Source organism: Rutidosis leptorrhynchoides, chromosome 8 (genome assembly GCF_046630445.1).
Source record: "Rutidosis leptorrhynchoides isolate AG116_Rl617_1_P2 chromosome 8, CSIRO_AGI_Rlap_v1, whole genome shotgun sequence".
NCBI lineage: Eukaryota > Viridiplantae > Streptophyta > Magnoliopsida > Asterales > Asteraceae > Rutidosis > Rutidosis leptorrhynchoides.
This window is the reverse complement of record NC_092340.1, coordinates 58,017,919-58,039,737: the sequence shown is the minus strand read 5'-3', so window position 1 is coordinate 58,039,737 and position 21,819 is coordinate 58,017,919. Positions and strand designations below refer to the sequence as shown.

At 35.8% G+C, this 21,819-nt stretch overlaps 1 protein-coding gene, 1 non-coding gene and 1 pseudogene across 2 annotated transcripts; all 3 read left to right on the top strand.

Moving 5' to 3' along the window:
- The first annotated feature begins 405 nt into the window (after window positions 1–405).
- Window positions 406–10,155, top strand: LOC139863434 (uncharacterized). Its single transcript, XM_071852071.1, has 5 exons — window positions 406–454; window positions 1,108–1,181; window positions 1,320–2,867; window positions 3,056–3,251; window positions 9,413–10,155. The coding sequence occupies exons 1-5, from the start codon at window positions 406–408 to the stop codon at window positions 9,991–9,993; spliced, it is 2,448 nt and encodes an 815-aa protein (XP_071708172.1). The 3' UTR covers window positions 9,994–10,155.
- A 672-nt stretch (window positions 10,156–10,827) lies between these two features.
- Window positions 10,828–10,912, top strand: TRNAY-GUA (transfer RNA tyrosine (anticodon GUA)). The gene is given in 2 exon segments: window positions 10,828–10,864; window positions 10,877–10,912. It is a non-coding gene; the product is annotated as a tRNA-Tyr (tRNA).
- A 2,648-nt stretch (window positions 10,913–13,560) lies between these two features.
- The window catches only part of LOC139861314 (exocyst complex component EXO70H1-like), a 42,804-nt pseudogene continuing 34,545 nt past the window's right edge, over window positions 13,561–21,819 (top strand).

The following is a 21,819-nucleotide window of genomic DNA, read 5'->3' as shown; positions in this document are numbered from 1 at the left end:
ACACTCACTCTCTCTCTCTCTCTCTCTCTCTCTCTCTCTCTCTCTCTCTCTCTCTCTCTCTCTCTCTCTCTCTCTCTCTCAGACACACACACACAACACACACTCTGATACTGTAAACTCTCTGAGTCTCTGATCTGTAAAATTGTTCAGAGAACGTTCAATGTAAAACCCTCTCTCTTAGAACTTTTTTTTTTCTTTTTACATTTTCTCAATTTTTTATGAAATTAACCGTATACTTTATGTTTTTGCTCGATGTAGGTGAACTATAATGTATGTATACGTTGCTGCGAAGATGAAATGAGCTGAACAACACTAATTAATTATTTATTAGTTGAATTGAATTTTACAGTTCTTCCATTTCCCGAGCTTTAAAAACAGATAAAAAAAAAGTTTGTTCTGTTGAAAATGGAGATAGATAAGAGGGGAAAAAACAAATTACCTTGCCTTTTTGGAGGTCAATCTCTTTCTAAATATGTGTACGTATAGATTTATATATATGATTAATGTTTGTATATGTGTGTATCTCTGAGGTTTGTTAGGTTGTTGTGAAAATTTGAGCAGTTAAACTGAATAATTTGATGTTTATTTTAGGTGGAGATGAGAATATAATTGAGTAACAATATAAATATTAAATATAAATTTTTGAAAAATGAATTGTTAAAAATAAGTTAAATAACTCATACCAGAACAAGATTTAAACCCTATATCTTGCTCTGCTATCTTGTTTCTCATCAGTATATCTAATTAATTTATATCAGCTTAATTGAAGTGAGAATTAGGTTTTGATTATTCATAATTTCATGATTGAAATTATTTGATATGATTTATTTGAGTGAGTTGATTTGTTCAGTTTTATAAGGTATTGAATGTAAACATGATGAATATGCAGATTGAGCATGGTTTTAGCTAATCCAAATGTTTAAATTGTTGTTTGTGAAATTGTGAGTATTTAGCGTCTTCGATTTTGCCTTAGGGAAGGTTCTACTTTAGACTAAACTAGTTGCTTTTTTACTTAATGCTACCTACTTTTCTATTTGGATTCAATGCTTTTCTATTTGATGATAAATTGTGAGTTGTGCAGTTGAGCTAACTTCAACAACTTTTCAGGGAATGGAGAAAACGCAAATCGAAAAACTGTTCAACCGAGGTCTCCAAGTAATGGTTTCACTGAGCAGAAATTGGTGCATATCTAAGCTTTAACTTCATTTTAACATGCTTTCTATTAATGTCATCATATTATTCTACATTCTCTTATTATCTGCAATATCTTATTTATATAAGAAAAGTTAAGAGTGACGAAACCGATATGGTGATTGTAGTTCACAATTGAAGCCGGGCAAACGTCTTCCAAACAAGTTTACGGGATCCCAATAAAGGCGTTGTTAGCTAAAGAAATGTTGGATGAAACTTTAGCCAAAAAAGGGTCTCCGAGTCTTATAGCCAAGTTAATGGGTCTAGATGGACTGCCGTCCCCCCAGCCTGTACACAAGCAATATAAAAAGTCAGCAGTCAACTCTCACAAGAGCAATAGCAAAAGTAATGAGAGTTATCAGTTAGATATGAAGACGAGTATAGAGCAGCAAGATTTCAAAGATGTTTATGAAGATCCAGAAGCATCACATGTTGTAAATCATCTATATTCTTCACCTTCGTTCAGCGCAAGACGAAGATCCACGAAGCATGATTTAGGTTACATCCAAGAAAGATATGATGAGATTCTTTGTGAGTCCGTTGCAATTAAAACGAAACTTGAAAGGGTAGCCTCCAACTCGGACTTGATGTCGAGTTACCTGCACCAGGTTCAGCAAGATATTTCATTTGTTTCTCCCTACCAAATAACGATTTTAAAACCATCAAATTATGTTAGATACAGGCACCATGACAAAGGGTTGAAAGAGGATAAAGAAACCTCTAAGTTCCACGTTCACGTGTCTCATAAAAAAAATGAGAACGATCATTTAGGATATTCGTGTCACACTACTAGTAACACTCGTAGATCATCTAGATATCGTGTAGAAAGGAACAATAAAGTTGAAATTTCCCCAACAAGGATTGTAGTTCTTAAGCCAAATCTTGCAAAAATCTCCGGCGATCATTTTTTTGTACATTCTCCCGATGAACGTGGGAAGAATATAGAATCGCGTGAGGTTAAGTCATCTAGGCACAAGTCGAAAGAAGCTAGAGAGATTGCAAGGCAAATTACTAGTCAAATGAAAGAGAGATTTGCAAATGGGAATGTTAGCCTGTTTGGTTCGGGTTATAGTGAATCAGAAATGGAGGTTTCTTCCAGAAGTTCGTTTTACCGAGTTGACCGGCCCAGACGTTCGTCATCTAACATGTCTGAATCTGATGTGATTCGTGAAGCAAAGAAACGAATGTCACGTAGGTGGAAAACTCATGGATATAAAGATGTGGGAATGGTTGGCAAAAACAGCAGCACACTTGAAGAAATGCTTTCTGTACCTAACAATGTAGTGGGCCCGGTTCGGACCAACGATGAACATTTTAGAAGAACATCACGATCAACATCTCTCGCTCCATCCCTTCGGAACCTAAATCAAAAGGAAACTAACTACCAAGAAGCTCATGCTGATGAGAAGGTAATGATCGAGTCCCTACAACGAGGGAAGAATAAGGCGTTGAAGGGTAATTATGTTCAAAGAGAAGATTCAAGATCCAGAAATTCAAGATACAGTAAAAGATGTCAGTCCTCTCAATATTGCAATACATGTTGTAGTCCCGAGATCGATAATATCTTAAGAGAAAGACGTTCCAACTTAGTGGATCTTGATGAGCTACTGATTTCTGATGTTCATGCTGCTACCAAAAGTGCAGATTCTGTTGATGAAGATAGCTCAAATTCACAGGTTCACTAAATTAATACCCTGGATTTCTATAATTGCTATTAACTGTTGGTATTTCATTGTTTACAATTTATAATTGATACCACAGATGCTAAAAATGTATGAACATAATCGAATTTCAATTTGATGTGTGCTTATATGTGTGATTTTTGTTTTCCATTTCAAAAAGTTGAAGTCTTTTGGTGTTGTAGGAACAATCTACTGCAATCTCACAGGGTACTGTTTCCGTTCAGTTGTCTGGACCTGATCTTGAGCCTGAGTCGTCTGAAGGTTCGAAGGAGGTTGAGGTTGATCAACATGGTCGTATTTCGGTGTCGGAAATTTGTACTACAGAAGATGTATCATCTGGGTTTGATTGTCTTGATAGAGTCAGTTCTCAACTTCATGGTATGTAGTTTTAAACTTCTAATCTAATTCATATTTATAACACTGTAATTATTGTAATACTTTTTATATTCATCATGGTTGCAAACGCCGGTCGCGACGGCCGTTGTGGTGGTTTGTGACTAGCCCGTCCCGTTTCGCCTAAAAACATCTAATTAGTCGGTCAATGCTAAAAAGTCAAGTTAAAGTCGGTCAAAACTCGACTTTTTGTCTGGCCTTGTTCTAGTGTAAATGAAAATGCCAAGTCCACTTAAAAATTAGTTGAAAAACACCGACTTACATAGAGATAAATTTATAAATATACTTGCACTATAATTATAATTATAATTATTAAAATTAAAATAAAAATTATAGAAAACATTATAGAAACCTAGTATAAATTATTTAAACGAAGACCACATCATCTTATTTGTAAATCATATAAGACAAGATAGGTAGATATAAGACAAGATAGGTAGATAGTAAGAGGTAAGACCATCTTTATCCCTGAAGGGCGTTTTGGCGTGTTGCTGGGTGGGGGTGGGGTGCTTGATGAGCGTGCTGCCAGACCGGTGTGTAATGGGGTGGAGTGTTAAGTGGCGTGTTGGGTGATGTGTTAAAATCTGATTGGAAGTTGGGTGAAATAGTGGATAAAAAATAATAAACAAATAAAAACTGACCAATTAAAAACAAGCAAAAATGGAACATGCTGGTTTCCTTCCCGTGCACTTGGCACGCACGCCGTGTTAGGAATTTATGGACCCAACAACGATCACCAATCAATAGATTGTCATCCCACAAACGACAAACGGGCAAAATAAATGCAAGAAAAGTAAAAGACACAAGAATTTACGTGGTTATATGCAATCGGTATGATTGCTTTAGTCCACGGGCAACTAGAGAGCTTTTTTTTTTTTTTTTATTGATTTTCGTACATCGGGTTACAGAATACAAAGGGTATATTTATAGTGCTAATCAAAATTAAGAAACAAATCAAATAACTTGCTGGCCACGAACAATGTCGCGTTTCGCGACACCCCATCGCGTTACGCGATGAACTGCATCCACACGCGACAACCTTGATCAAAACGCGATAGTCATCAAGCCCTGATTACTGATTGATATGTCGCGTTCCAGCTCCACATGTCGCGTTCTAAACCGCCCCGTTTCGCGACAAACCATGCCCGAACGCGACCTGGTACCTGTTTCTCTGTTTTGATCTTCTTTGCACATCCAACAATCTCCCACTCAAAGGAGAGCAAAACCCAGAAATCTCGCCAACCCAAAAAAAACCAACCATTTCAACCAAGAACGTCGAACCACCTTTCATACCGCCAATCAAACATGGGACACGCAAACTCAACATCGCTGGAAGAGCAGACTTTCGATACAAGGTCTTCAACATTACTTGTCGAAATCAAAACCAATAACCCTTAGAGCTCTCTAGTTGCCGTCTTCTTTCATCAAGTAACAAGAAGACCAGTTGAAGCTATGCAAAGCTTCAACTTTCCGATCGTAACCACCTTAGTACACATATTAGCAGGATTCTCCGTACCAGGAATTTTCTTAACAACTAAAGTACCATCTTCAATAAGTTCACGAATTTTATGATACCTTAGCTTTATGTGTTTCGTACGACCATGAAACACCGGGTTCTTCACCAAATGAATAGCACTTTGATTATCACAGTGCAAGACATAGTCTTGTTGAACTCGTCCCAACTCAAACATAAAATTCTTCAGCCATACAAGTTCTTTGCATGCTTCTGCTGCTGCCATACACTCAGCCTCCGTTGTTGACAGCGCAACACAACTTTGAAGCTTGGACATCCAACTAACCGCCGTCTTACCAACCGTGAAAACATACCCCGTAGTGCTTCTTCCCGAATCGTCACAACCACCCAAATCAGCATCAACGTACCCTCTCAAAATGGAATCACTTTTAGTGAATTGCAACCCCATTTTAGAAGTACCTTTCAAGTAGCGCAAAAGCCACTTTATACCTTCCCAATGCTCTTTACCCGGATTCGACATAAAACGACTCACAACTCCCACTGCATAAGCTATGTCGGGTCTTGAACAAATCATTGCATACATAATACTACCTACTGCCGACGCATACGGAATTTGAGCCATCTCCTCTTTGTCTACTTCTGTTGTAGGTGCTTGACTTTTTGTTAACTTTAAGGTACCGCCTAAAGGCACGGATCTTGCCTTTGAATCACCCATGTTGAACCGCTCTAACACTTTCTCGATATTCTTGGTTTGAGACAAAGTTAAAGTACCTTCAACCCGATTCCTTTCAATACTCATCCCGAGTATCCATTTAGCAGCCCCTAAGTCTTTCATCTCGAATGCGTGAGACAACTTTCTCTTCAACCTGTTGATCTCTAACATGTCCGAACCTGCAATCAACATGTCATCAACATAAAGCAACAATATAATATAGGAGGACTTGAATTTCTTCAAGTAGCAACAATGATCCGACTCGCTCCTTGTAAAACCACTCCTTGTCATAAATTCATCAAACTTCAAGTACCATTGCCGTGGTGCTTGTTTTAACCCATACAGACTTTTCTTTAATTTGCAAACCCATCTCTCTTTACCAACTACCTCGAAGCCCTTTGGTTGCACCATATAAATCTCCTCTTTAAGATCCCCATGTAAAAATGCGGTCTTTACATCTAATTGTTCTAGATGTAAGTCATCAGCAGCAACAATACTCAAAACCAAGCGAATAGTAGTCATCTTCACAACCGGAGAAAAGATCTCATTATAATCAACTCCTTCTCTTTGTTGAAACCCCTTAACTACCAACCGAGCTTTGTACCGCTTTTTCCCGTTCAACTCATCTTTGACCCGAAAGACCCATTTACTGTGCAATGCCTTTTTCATTGGAGGTAATTTCACTAAAGACCATGTCTTATTCTTGATAAGTGACCCCATTTCTTCTTTCATAGCAAGCTCCCACTGTATGGATTCTTTAGATTGTCTTGCTTCAAAATAACTCTCGGGTTCACCATTTTTGGTATAGAGCAAATAGTTTGCCGATGGAGAAAACCTAACAGTAGGTTTGGGCGTTCTACTAGAGCGTCTCAATGGTGGAGTAACGGGTGGTGGTGATCGAGTTAAGTCACCATCGTCCCCACCAATAGAGCTCTCATCATTTTCGGAGCTAGCACCACTCTCCGAATCATCTCCATCACTTTGATCCTCACCGTCAATTGGCAATTCAATAGTTCCCGAACTCCCACTAGAATTCTGTATTCACATTAACAAACTTATTAAGCATAACCGGACTATGACTAGAATTAACCGTTACCTTGGTGTCATACAACGAGCTTTCATCAAAAGTAACATCTCTATTACGAATCACCTTCCTTGCCTCATTGTCCCAACAGCTATAACCCATGTCATCCAACCCATACCCGATAAAAGTACACTTTCTTGATTTTGCTTCAAGCTTGTCTTTGTCAATGTCTTTGGTTTTCACATACACATTACAACCGAAAACCCTTAAGTGAGCCAAACTCACCTTTTTACCGGTCCACTCTTCCTCTGGAATTCGAAACTCTAACGGTGTTGAGGGTCCCCTGTTAATCAAATAAGCTGCCGTGTTCACGGCATCTGCCCAAAACATCTTTGGTAGACCCGTATGTAACCGCATACTCCTAGCCCGCTCATTGAGCGTCCGGTTCATGCGTTCGGCAACCCCATTGTGCTGTGGTGTTTCCGGAACAGTTTTCAACATACGAATACTATGTTCCGCACAATAGTCTTTAAATTCTTTACTGCTGTATTCTCCTCCATTGTCAGATTTCAAGCACTTAACTTTCAAGTTAGTCTCGTTTTCAACAGCAGCTCTCCACACTTTAAAAGTAGAAAACACATCAGATTTAACTTTGAGAAAGTAAACCCATACCTTTCTTGTGGAGTCATCAATGAAGGTGACATAGTAGCGGGAACCACCATGCGACTCAACCGTTGTAGGTCCATAGACATCGGAATGAACAAGTTCAAGCTTCTCCTTCTTTGGCGCAATTCCTGATTTCCCGAATGATACCTTCTTTTGTTTCCCCATAGTACATGGCTCATAAAACCTGATATCCACTTTCTTCAAACCCGGAATCTTCCCATTAGAAACTAGCAACTTCATCCCCTTCTCACTCATATGCCCTAGTCTTCGGTGCCATAGAGTAGAATCGGCCCCTACATTACTCGTCACATTAACCTCATCATCATCGAACACCTCGACCATGTATAAAGTTCCCCTTTTATGTCCCGATGCCACGACTTGACCATCCTTTAGAACACGCCATTTGCGATCACCGAAGGTAGTATGATTACCTTCTTCATCCAAATGACCTATAGAGATAAGCTTCCTTTTCAAATCCGGAATATACCTCACATCTTTCAAAGTCCAATTGGAACCATTGGATGTCTTCAATATCACATCTCCAATGCCTCTTATGTCTAAGCGTTTGTCATCCGCCAATCTCACCTTCCCCCGATACGCCTTAAAATTCTTCATCATCTCCTTACTAGGATTAGCATGGAATGATGCACCTGAATCCATGATCCAAGCTTCAACCGAATTTTCAACACAACACACCAAGGCGTCATCCGTATCCTCGGAAGTGAAGTTCACCCTAGCTTTATCCACCTTTGGATTCTTACATTGAGTGCTAAAGTGACCCTTTTGATTGCAATTCCAACAAACCGCAGATTCTCGGTCCTTAGAGTTAAACCTCTTTTTGAATTTCTTACCCTTCTTCGTACCCTTATCGTTCTTCCTGCCCCTGTCGGTATTTAAGAGCGAACCCGATGATTCCCCGGAATTCCTCCTACGAGTTTCTTCCCCTAGAATCAAATCCTGGATCCCCTCAAGCTTGAGCTTAGTGGTTCCTGTGGAACTACTAACTGCGGTAACTGTACCCGACCAACTTTCAGGCAAAGACGAAAGCAAAATCAGTGCCTGAAGTTCATCATCAAACACAATCTCCACCGAGGCCAATCTTGTAATGAGATTGTTAAAATCATTGATATGATCTGCAGCACACGCACCTTCTTTCATCTTTTGGTTGAACAATTGACGCATGAGAAAAACCTTATTAGCGGCGTTAGGTTTTTCATACATGTTTGTAAGTGCCTTTAAGCACCCAAACGTAGTCTTCTTGTTAATAACGTTATATGCAACGTTTTTTGCAAGAGACATCCTAACCGCTCCTAAAGCTTGGCGATCTACGAGATCCCAATCTTCTTGTTTAACGCTATCCGGCTTCTTCTCTTCAAGTGGTAAGTGTAATTTTTTCTGGTACAAATAGTCTTCTATTTGCATCTTCCAAAATCCAAAATCTTTCCCATCGAACCGATCAATCCTAAACTTTCCTTCGTCCGCCATCGCGCCCAATACGAACCTTGTGCTCTAGATACCAGTTGTTAGGAATTTATGGACCCAACAACGATCACCAATCAATAGATTGTGATCCCACAAACGACAAACGGACAAAATAAATGCAAGAAAAGTAAAAGGCACAAGAATTTACGTGGTTATATGCAATCGGTATGATTGCTTTAGTCCACGGGCAACTAGAGAGCTTTTTTTTATATTGATTTTCGTACATCGGGTTACAGAATACAAAGAGTATATTTATAGTGCTAATCAAAATTAGGAAACAAATCAAATAACTTGCTGGCCACGAACAATGTCGCGTTTCGCGACACCCCATCGCGTTACGCGATGAACTGCATCCACACGCGACAACCTTGATCAAAACGCGATAGTCATCAAGCCCTGATTACTGATTGATATGTCGCGTTCCAGCTCCACATGTCGCGTTCCAAACCGTCGCGTTTCGCGACAAACCATGCCCGAACGCGACCTGGTACCTGTTTCTCTGTTTTGATCTTCTTTGCACATCCAACACGCCGCTAGCACACACTCCAACACGCCTCATACTCCATGTGTTGGAGGCGTGTTGGAGCACACACCCCTCAACACGCTTCCGTTAAAGTGGGTCTAAACTTTAAAGTTGATAAAAAGTTCAGTGTGATAATTAATGACGTTTCTTAAACTGCGTGTTTTTTTCTCTATAAACATTTAAATTGGGATGGAGTATATGTTTATTTAAAAGTCAATGTTAGTCAACATCCATAAAAAATGATTGTGTTTCTCTACATTTTCAGAGCTCAGAAAACAGCTATTTATGTTAAAGATGGAGTCAGTATCAACTTATGATAGCCCAAATGACGAAGAAAACGAACCAGGGTCATCCTTTACAGTAACCGAGTCAGACAACTGGGAATCTACTTACATAACCGATTTCCTACAAAATTCTGGTTTCTACAATTACGACCCGCATACATTCATGACTACATGGTATTCAGAATGTCCCAAAGATCCGTGGTTATTTGATCAACTTGAAAAGATATACTCGCAAGATTCAACTGTCTCAAGATCCGACAGACGGTTGTTTCATGATCGTATAAATGAGGCGTTATTTGCTATTTACAAGACCGTGTTATCTTGCCTGTGGGTCAATCCGGGTCAAAGAGGTATCCAGGTGGCGTTGACTGAGATTGGATTTGAAGGTCAGTTGCAGAAGGTGTTAGTGAAGCAAGAAAATGAAGCGAGCGAGGTTTTTGAGGAAATATATGTTGACCAGGATCTAGATTGGCTGCAACCAGTGAAAGAAATCGATGCTGTTGGTAATCAAATTGCGGACGAGATAGTTATTGAGTTAGTAGTAGAATTTGTAACTGGATAGTCTTAGGTTGTAAGCATATAATGGAGGGAAAATTGGGAACACTCGAATAAGTGATCCGTTACAAAATATTAACTTGATAATTTTGTAAGGATACTAAAATGCTTTGCTGTTTGTGAGTTGTGATCGAAGCATGCAACAAAGTATGTAAACAAGTGCAGCAAAAACAAATGAGGAATTTTAGTTGTTTTTATTTCTCTCTCTTTAAATGTATATTATTGGATACAAGAAAAGAGGCATATCCTCAAACTCTTTCATTCACTCCCTATTTATACAAGAAAGTTAATGAAGCCAAAATAACCCATGTGCCCACTACTGCCATGCACCAGAATGTGGGCAACGTCATTTTTTGTTTCAGTTGAGAAAATCATGCATGATCAAAAGATCCCTCTTGACTCTCCCAACTAGCCTTGATTCTCGGAGATGGGTAGCTGACCACGCTAACCGGATCAATAAGAAACCGAATTTAGTTGATAAACGAGTTTGGTGTTTATGTGGTTAAAAATTGTATGATGTCGTAACTGATTATCGTGATGCTATTTTGGGTTTCACATTTGATGATGATCATACTATACGATTTTGTAAAAGAAGCTAGCCTTTATGATTGAAGCTTGAGCTTGATTTTAGAGCTTAAAAAACATGGTCAGTCCATAAAGTGCATTCCTATACATTCATACGATCAGATCATTATCATAAATGTATAGTCCATTTTCTCTAAATCAAATCTTCAACATCACTCATTAGTAACCTCAGTTGAGTAGTTATTATCTTCTTGATTATAATTAAAATGAATAATATAGAAGGATATATAAATCATAGATCACAGTACTTAACAAACCGACCTTAGCTCAGTTGGTAGAGCGGAGGACTGTAGTGGTTCACAGATATCCTTAGGTCGCTGGTTCGAATCCGGCAGGTCGGAAATCTTTTTAATTTATACTTAAAAGGGTTTGGCTAAGAAATTTTAGTGGACGCTTTCCTTATTCATGAAATTTTCCCCTTTATAAGTATATTCATTTAAAGTCACGCTTTAACAAAACCTATAATATTAATAACAAGCTGGAAAAATGAAACAACGAATGAACGAATAGCATAGGTAGAGAAGGCCCAAGAAAACGCCCGTCTTTTGGCCCATTAAGCTAAAAATGAAATTATAATAAAATTATAATGTTACTAACGATTAAGTAACGAATGAATATGCTTATAGTATAAAAAGACTTGTCGGTGACATTAATTTAACTTGCAAAAATTAATCGAAGAGCAATAACGTAGTTGATGGTGTCGCTATGATCGACAAACTCGGTTTGTTGAAGATGTTGCTTAGGTCGTAAAAGTTGGTGATGTTGCGGATAAAAAGAGAGTCTCTTCGTCGTTGGGTCTTCTTTGGAGAATTTGTTTTCTTCAAGATCTGGCAAATCAATTAGTTTTGCTAAAAGCCTAAAATGAAGGGGAAGCTTATTAAACCTATTTCAAAAAATAAAAAAATAGTATCGCTATGTAGAAGTTTAGCTTGTATATAAATGGTTTCGGCGATGACGGCAATGCACACTCCGGTTTCACTGCTTTTGTTGATGCTCTTTGTTTGGTTCTCTTTGTTTTGATTTGGCGAGTGATTTTGATGAAAGTCCATATTTGTTTTTGATGAAAAAGTTCTAATGTTCTTTCTGTTCGAGTTATCGGGAAGAAAGTAATCCAAACTCATACTATTTTCCGTAAATACTTCTTTTTATTTTTAATATATTTTATTTTTTTAAAGGTAAAACACAAATTAGCCTATTCATACTACGATCATTGTAAAAACCACATTTTTTGGGAAGAGTAAATTTTATAGAATACCTAACAAACTATGGAGTATAGCCCGCAAATTAGAGTAAGAGCTTGATATATTGACCAATAATATGAATAATTGAACTAAATGTAGAACTTAACACACATCTCAAATAATCTGAATGAAAAACCTAATACATTTATTCATAGTTACATACATACTTACATACACTTCTTTTTCCTTAAAAAAGAAAAGTATTAAAGCAAGAATTGACTCTGACTTTGAAAAAAACAAAAATAAGAAAAAATTACGCCGTTGTTACCTGTGTTTTGTTTACATTTTTTTAACAACACCTAAACTTAATTTTTTTTGTATAGTTGGTACCTATTCTTTGCCTAATTTTCGTGATTGGTACCCCAACCTAACTTTCGTTAAGTTTAATGTTAACCCCTCACATGTGCCACACATGTGAGGGCATATTCGTCCCTTTAAATAAATTAGTCCATATAAAAATTATATGAATATGAATTGAAACCATCGTTCTAATAGTGTATGTAAAGGAACAATTCGTGATTGATTTATAATTTGTTAATTTACACAACACCAACTTCTAATAGAGTATGTAAACACATAATCAAAATAAACCAACTATATAAAAAAGGGTATAACTAATAACTTATATCACAGTTGATGGCAACTAAAACCCCATATATTGGAGTCGGTGTGTAGTTTGACACATGCTAAGGCTATTATCTGCTGAGAATTAAGAACATTCACAATCGCTACTAGAAATAAGCCCACTTTAACTACTGCACATAATCAATCAACAAAACCAGTTCTACAAAATTGAAGATTATGGCATATCGCCGACAACACCTTCAAAATATCACCAAGATCGAAAGCTTATATACTAAAAATCTAAAATAAATAAATAAATAAATAAATAAATAAAAACAAAAACAGAAAACCTACTAATTAGAATGTTAACATATACCCACAAGTCAAAAGACCATTATCTTCAATTAGAATAGATGACTGTTACCTCGAATTGTGAAGTAGGTTTCACACTTTTGAATCGTTGATGCTCCAAACCTAATATCTTCTGATGAGATGAGGCAAAACCGTCCACCTTCATAATGTTCCTTCGAAAATTTTGGTCAATAACTGTGCTCCACGTTCTGAACAAACCGCGCCCAAATTGAGTTTTCGTACCAAATTTTACCATCCCAACGTTTTCTGAAAAGTTCCAAGTTCAAGTCTTATTACCACTCAATTTGGTTTATAAACTTAATACTACGTAATAAACAGTTCTATATTTGATTTGATTCCAGATTGACCATTAAGTTGGTACCTGTGATCTGTTTAAATTATTTGAAGGGACAAATTTGCCCTCACATGCGTGGCACATGTGAGGAGTTAACATTAAAAATTTAACGGAGATTAGGTTTCGGTACCAACCACGAAAGTTATGCAAAGCATAGGTATCAACTATGCAAAGAATTAAGTTTAGGTGTTTTCAAGAAAATGTAAACAAACCACATGTACCAACGGCGTAATTTTTTCTAAAAATAATTCATTGGAGGAAATTTCCAGTTTCCCACACATATTTACAAAAGTCTAAAATTACAGATATTTTGTCTCACAATATATATATACCCCTTCCATATTCATATCTCACCACGTACTCCAAAATTAACCACACACTCAAAAATTATAAAATCCTTTCATTCTCAAATCATCACTTAATTTCTTATTTTCCTTAAAAAATGATTTCTTAATTATTTTATCATAATCAATCTACAATGAAGAAATTCGGATTGTCTCCTAAACGATCTTCATCATCTTTCATTGCTCCTTATCCATGTCCTTCGCGTTTCAGTAATATTTTAGCAACCCCGAGTCGAAGCTTAATCGACTCGATGATGGTTCAGACACTTGGAAATGCGGAGTCATTGATCGTTAAATGGGATCTAGAAACTTCTACTTACGCGAAGGTCACTTCGCCGTTTTACGAGAACCGTATGGAAGCTTTGGAGTTTATTAAGATAGTTAATAACCTTCATAAGCTATGCATTCATTAGCGGTCAGAAAATTCAAATTCCGAAATGCTTATTCGAGCTCAACATTGATCAATCCATAATTAATAAATTACCTAATTAAGGATTGAGTGCAATGAGATTGAGATGGAGGATGAGATGTTTGATGATTATTTTGGGCCCTGATGATCGTCTTTCACTTTAACAATCAAGTGATCAACCACCCCGACTCGGTCTTGATTGTTAATTAGCATGATTCACCTCGACACGATGTAAAAATTCCTTAGGCAAGATCACAAGAGAAAATTACAAAGGTTCGGGCAAATGGCAGATAATCAACAACCTATAAATGAGAGGCCAAGCTCCCTATTTATATGATTCGAAATATTCGCAGTTTGTGGATTGCTTAACTATCCGCGAAAACTTAGCGAAGTGACCCGCAGTCTTTCATTAGCGCGAAAACGGATCCGCTATCTTTATTTTCAGCGAATATTCTAAGCATTTCGAATATGCTTCGCGTAACTTCTGTTTTTAGCCTTTAGCAAATAAAATACACATATACAATGCTATGTATATGATCAAGTCCTCCCAGTTTATTATGATACATTTCGCGAAGTGATAATGCTAAAAACGAACATATATTTCATAGCATTATTCCTCAAGAAAGACAAGCTTTTAGTTGCAGTTGTCCTATTTACAAGTAATATTCGTTTAAATAATAAAAGGTGAAGACAAAAGACAGATTCGACGAATTGAAGACGCAAACGACCAAAAAGCTAAAAAGTACAAAGTACAATCAAAGAGGTTCCAATTATTGATAAGAAACGTCTCAAAATTACAAGAGTATAAGATTCGAAACACAAAATACAAGATATTAAATTGTACGCAAGGAAGTTCGAAAATCCAGAACTGGGACCAGAGTCATCTCTCAACGCTCGACGCAACGGACTAAAAATTACAAGTCAACTATGCACATGAATATAATATAATATATAATTAATTCTTAAAATTAATATATATATATTATATTATATTATATTATATAAACCGTCGGCAAGCTAGGAGCCAAGCTTGTGTGAGCTGGATTCGACAGCTCCGCACTCGTGGAGCTCTGAAGAGCAAAATCCACCGCACTCGCGGAGCCCAAAAAGTCAGAAATCCACCTTTAAAAGGCCGAGCATTCGGCCGAATTTTACACATCTTTTTCCTTCTTCATTCATCAACGTATTATATATATATATATATATATTATAATTTTAATTTTAATTTTAATTTTAATTCTAATAAAAAGGGTATGTTAGCGAATGTTGTAAGGGTGTAAGTCGAAATTCTGTCCGTGTAACGCTACGCTATTTTTAATCATTGTAAGTTATGTTCAACCTTTTTAATTTAATGTCTCGTAGCTAAGTTATTATTATGCTTATTTAATACCGAAGTAATCATGATGTTGGGCTAAAAATATTAAAATTGGGTAATTGGGCTTTGTACCATAATTGGAGTTTGGACAAAAGAACGACACTTGTGGAAATTAGACTATGGGCTATTAATGGGTTTTATATTAACTAAACAATACATTGTTAATTTAATATATAAACTTATAATTTGACGTATTTATATATAACCACATACGCTTGACTGGGTACGGTGGGCGGGATATCTATAAATACCAATAATTGTTCATTTTACCGGACACGGAACTGAATTAATAGTTAATAGACTTGTTGAAACAGGGGTGAATTACATTCAAGGGTAATTGGTGTAATTGTTAACAAAGTAGTAAAACCTTGGTTTACACGCAGTCGATAACCTGGTGTATTCATTAAACAAAGTATTAAAACCTTGTTACAATTCGAATTCCCAATTAGTTGGAATATTTGACTTCGGGAATAAGAATAATTTGACGAAGACTTTCGCACTTTATATTTATGACTGATGGACTATTATGGACAAATCCGTATGGACATATTAAATAATCCAGGATAAAGAACAATTAACCCATGGGCATAAAACTAAAATCAACACGTCAAACATCATGATTACGGAAGTTTAAATAAGCATAATTCCTTTATTTTCATATTTAATTGCACTTTTAATTATCGCACTTTTATTTATTGTTATTGTATTTAATTGCACTTTTAATTTTCGTACTCTTTAATTATCATAATTTTATTTTATCGCACTTTTATTTATTGTAATTTCATTATCGTTATTTATTTTACGCTTTAAACTAAGTCTTTTATTTATTTATTATTTTACATTAGGTTTTAACTGCGACTAAGTTTTAAAAATCGACAAACCGGTCATTAAACGGTAAAAACCCCCCTTTATAACAATAATATTACTTATATATATATATTTGTATTTTTTATAAATTAAAACTAATATAGCGTTAAGCTTTGTTTAAAAGATTTCCCTGTGGAACGAACCGGACTTACTAAAAACTACACTACTGTACGATTAGGTACACTGCCTATAAGTGTTGTAGCAAGGTTTAGGTATATCCATTCTATAAATACATAAATATCTTGTGTAAAATTGTATCGTATTTAATAGATTTTCCTAGTAAAATATAAGCTATTTCATATACACCTCGTGCAACATCAAGTATTTTTGGCGCCGCTGCCGGGGAACTTAAACGCCGAAAGCGCAACGCTAATGATATAAAAAAAATAATAATATAATTTTGTAAAAGTTTTTATTAAGTCCTTCGTATAAAAATATTAGTTTTTTTTTAAAATATAAAAATACAAAAAGAGTTTGTTAAAAAAATATATAAAGTTTAAAAAAAGTATTTTTACTTTTGAGTTTAAAAATAAGTATTTTATTGTTTTATAAAAATATTTAGTTATATTTATATTTTATATATATTTGATTAAAAAAAACTGAACCTGTAAAAAACGAACCCTTTCTCAGCTTATATTTAACCCTCCGCGACTCGCGGATGTTTTGAACTGCGACTATCCGCACTCGCGGAGGTCTTCTGACAGGCCACAGTCAACCCTAAAACAGCATTAATTACGGAGTATATATTATTATTATTAATTAAACCCTAATTAGGGTATTATTATTATTATATAATTTAGTTTTTATTATTATTTTGTATTATTTAGTTTAAATAATTTATAAAATTAATAGTTTTATAAAATAAATAATATAAAAATAATATTTTTATAAAAATTGTACTTTTTACAACTTTTAGTATATTTTTATATTTTGTCCCTTTTTAATTGTTTTAGCGAAATTTTTGTATTTTTCGCTCATTTTTAGTTTTAAGATATAGTTTTTGCCTTAGTTATTTTTATTTCTAGATTTTTAGGCTTTGCCGTAAAATCCCTTAAGTGCTTTTTCTTTAGACTAAGATTTAGGTGCTTTAGAATTTTGCGACGCCTTTTTAAGTTTTAGTACCTTTTTAAGATATTGCCATTTGGGATATAGAATTCCTTGTAAGCTTTAATATTTTTAGACGCAACTTTTAATTTTTAGATTTTAGTGCCTTTTTAAGTTACGACGCGCTACTTTCTTATTTTTATTTTTCGACGCATTTTACCTATGTATCAATTATCACTCCAATTAGTAATCTCAATTTGCAATTTTAATTTTAAGTTAGTGATAATAATAAGGTTGGGTTAGTCGAGTGTTTTAAAGTTTTATAAGTCACTCTATTTCTTTCTTATTTCTCCAATTTTAATACCGACGCGCTCTTTTTCTTTCTTATTTCTCGCCATTCTAGTTTTAGGACATAGATTTTTATTCTACTTCTTATCTAAATTTCTTAAAATTACGAAAATTTATTTTAAGTGGTTAAATTGATAGACATCAAAATTTTCTGGTTCGTAGTAATAGTTGGATTTGTACGTGGACCGGGTTATTGGAGCCAAACAGTACTCAATTATATTGAGACTAAACGAATCCTGCCCCTCTGCTGCATCTTTTGGCTATTCGAAACGTGGGCAAAATCAGAAAAGTCTATTAATTGGATAACTTATATAATTTTTCTTCATTTTTAAAAACTAATAGGATATTCAGTGAATGCACCGAGCAAAACGTTCACCACCTGTAACTCGATCAAGACATCTAGCTAATATTACCGCCGTTGATTTTTCTTTAGAATCATCATCCAGTCGACCAAGTACTCCAATTCAAATTTCCGATAATCCATTTTTTGAACCCGACCTCACAATTGAGAATCCGGAGAATATTCAAGGACGATTCATAGATCCTGAACCACTAATCTTTCCTCCGGAACCACCAATCATTCAAACAGAGATTGTTGAGGAACGATCCATTAAATCAGAATCCTCTAGTGATTCAGATTCAACAAATTCAATCATGGAAAATCTGGAACCTTTAAGTATGGAAGACCGAATGAGAGCTAAACGCACTGGCCAAGGTCACGCAATTACTTATCCAGACATAAATGCGCAAGATTATGAAATCAAAGGACAAATTCTACACATGGTAACTAATCAATGCCAATTTAGTGGTGCACCGAAGGAAGATCCAAATGAACATCTTCGTACCTTTAATAGGATCTGTACACTATTTAAAATCCGAGAAGTGAAGGATGAACAGATATATCTCATGTTATTTCCCTGGACTTTAAAGGGAGAAGCCAAAGATTGGTTGGAATCGTTACCTGAAGGGGCGATTGATACATGGGATGTTTTAGTTGAAAATTTTCTTAAACAATTCTTTCCGGCATCTAAAGCCGTAAGACTTCAAGGAGAAATTGTTACATTCACACAGAAATCAAATGAAACTCTATATGAGGCATGGACCAGATTTGGAAAGTTATTGAGAGGATGTCCGCAACATGGTTTAGACACTTGTCAAATAGTACAAATATTCTACCAAGGATGCGACATCACTACAAGGAAAGACATCGACATAGCAGCTGGTGGTTCCATTATGAAGAAAACAGAAACTGATGCTTACAAAATTATTGATAACACTGCTTCCCACTCACATGAGTGGCACCAAGAAAAAGATATCGTTAGATCATCTAAAGCAGCTAGAGCCGATTCTAGCTATGACTTAGATTCCATTTCCGCAAAGATAGATGCTGTCGAGAGACGAATGGAAAAGATGACTAAAGATATCCACTCAATACGAATTAGTTGTGAGCAGTGTGGAGGACCACATTTGACAAAAGATTGTCTCAGTATTGAACTAACAATGGAATAAAGAGAGAATGTTTCATACATAAACCAAAGGCCTAGAAATAATTATCAGAATAATTATCAACCGCCAAGACCGATTTACAATCAAAACCAAAATTATAACCGAAATATTCCATACAACAACCAACAAGGTCCTAGTAATCAACAAGTATCCAACAATACTTACAATCAGCAAAGACCTAATTTTCAAAACAAACCACCACAAATCGATGATAAAAAGCCGAATTTAGAAGATATGATGACAAAGCTAGTTGAATCTCAAACGCAATTTTTCACATCTTAGAAACAAACAAATGAACAAAATGCTCAAGCATTTAGAAATCAACAAGCTTCTATTCAAAATCTGGAACAAGAAGTAAGTAACCTAGCAAGGTTAATAGGTGAAAGAAAACCGGGAAGTTTACCTAGTGATACAAATGCTAACCCCCAGAATGAAATAGCTAAAGCTATTACCACAAGAAGTGGTACAACACTTAAACCACCTGAAATACCTATAATTTCCGATGAAGCTATTCCTACTCTACAAGAACCACAACCTGAACAAGATAAGGAAAAAGAACCGGTAGTTGAAAAGGTTAATGAAGATAACACAGTTAAAGCTAAACCTTATATTAAACCATACCAACCACCACTTCCTTACCCGAGTAAAATGAGAAAAGAGAGACTTGAAGCCGAGCAATCCAAATTCTTGGATATGTTTAAACAGATAAATGTAAAGCTTCCTTTCATTGATGTAATTTCAGGAATGCCTAGATATGCTAAATTTCTGAAAGATCTAATCTCGAATAGAAAGAAAATGGAAGAACTCTCTGCTGTTACTATGAATGCTAATTGTTCAGCAGTGCTGTTGAATAAGATACCAGAAAAACTATCAGATCCAGGAAGTTTCACAATTCCATGTTTTCTGGGTAGTCTTAGTTCAATAGAAGCATTGGCAGATTTAGGTGCTAGTATAAATCTAATGCCGTATTCACTATACACTAAACTAGACCTTGGAGAATTGAAACCAACAAGAATAAGCATACAACTAGCCGATAGATCAATAAAATATCCTAGAGGGATAATGGAGAACATGCTAGTTAAAGTTGGTACTTTAGTATTTCCAGTAGATTTTGTTGTTCTGGACATGGAAGAAGATTCTCAAGTTCCTCTCATATTAGGAAGACCATTCTTAAACACGGCTAAAGCAATGATAGACGTGTTTGGTAAGAAACTGACCCTAAGTATAGAGGACGAGAGTGTTACCTTTTCAGTTGATAAAGCAATGCAACAACCGCAATCTGCAGATGATGCATGCTATTATATTCAAACTATAGAATCACATGCAGAATTGTTAGAAGAATTTCCAGAATTACAAGGAACAGGAGAATGTTCTTTAGGAGAAGGTACTGAACCAATTGATGAAACTGAAATGTTAGCTACACTTATGGCTAATGGATATGAACCAACAACAGAAGAAATTCAAATGCTAAAAGAAGAAGACAGATATCGATACAAATCATCGATAGAAGAACCACCGACATTAGAGTTAAAGCCACTTCCAAACCATTTGGAATATGCTTATTTACATGGTGAATCTGAATTACCTGTAATAATATCGTCTTCTCTTACTAAAAATGAGAAATCACAACTCATTTCTGTGTTAAAAGCTCATAAACCAGCCATTGCATGGAAGATTCATGATATTAAAGGAATAAGTCCTTCGTATTGCACACATAAAATCCTTATGGAAAAAGGTCATAAAACGTATGTGCAACGCCAACGAAGACTAAATCCTAATATGCAAGATGTTGTTAAGAAAGAAATTATTAAACTGCTTGATGCAGGTTTAATTTATCTAATCTCTGATAGTCCATGGGTAAGCCCAGTTCAATGCGTACCTAAGAAGGGTGACATGACTGTCATCACAAATGAGAAAAATGAGCTTATTCCTACTAGGACTGTAACAATATGGCGTGTTTGTATTGATTATAGAAAATTGAATGACGCCACCAGAAAATATCACTTTCCCTTACCTTTCATTGATCAAATGTTGGAAAGATTAGCCGGAAATAGTTACTATTGTTTTCTTGATGGTTTTTCCGGATATTTTCAAATTCCAATAGCACCCGAAGACCAAGAGAAAACCACATTCACGTGCCCTTATGGTACTTTTGCTTACAAACGCATGCCATTTGGACTTTGCAACGCCCCTGCAACCTTTCAAAGGTGCATGATGGCGATTTTTCACGACATGATAGAAGAATGCATGGAAGTTTTCATGGATGACTTTTCAGTCTTCGGTGATACATTTGAATCATGTCTAGTTAATCTTGAACGAATGCTTATTAGATGTGAACAATCAAATCTAGTACTTAATTGGGAGAAATGCCATTTCATGGTTAAAGAAGGCATCGTTCTTGGTCATAAAATCTCAAAAGAAGGAATTGAAGTGGATAGAGCTAAGGTAGATGTAATTTCTAAACTTCCACATCCCATCAATGTTAGAGGAGTTAGGAGTTTTCTAGGGCATGCCGGTTTTTACCGACGTTTCATAAAAGATTTTTCTAAATTTGCCACTCCTATGAATAAACTCCTAGAAAAGGATGCTCCATTCATCTTTTCAGATGAATGCATCAAATCTTTTAATATTCTTAAAGAGAAACTCACTAATGCGCAGATCATGATAACACCAAATTGGAATCTACCGTTTGAACTTATGTGCGATGCAAGTGATTTTGCAATGGGAGCCGTTTTAGGACAAAGGATTGAAAAACGATTTCAACCTATATATTATGCTAGTAAGACGTTACAAGGAGCACAAACGAATTATACAACTACTGAAAAAAACTCCTTGCTATTGTCT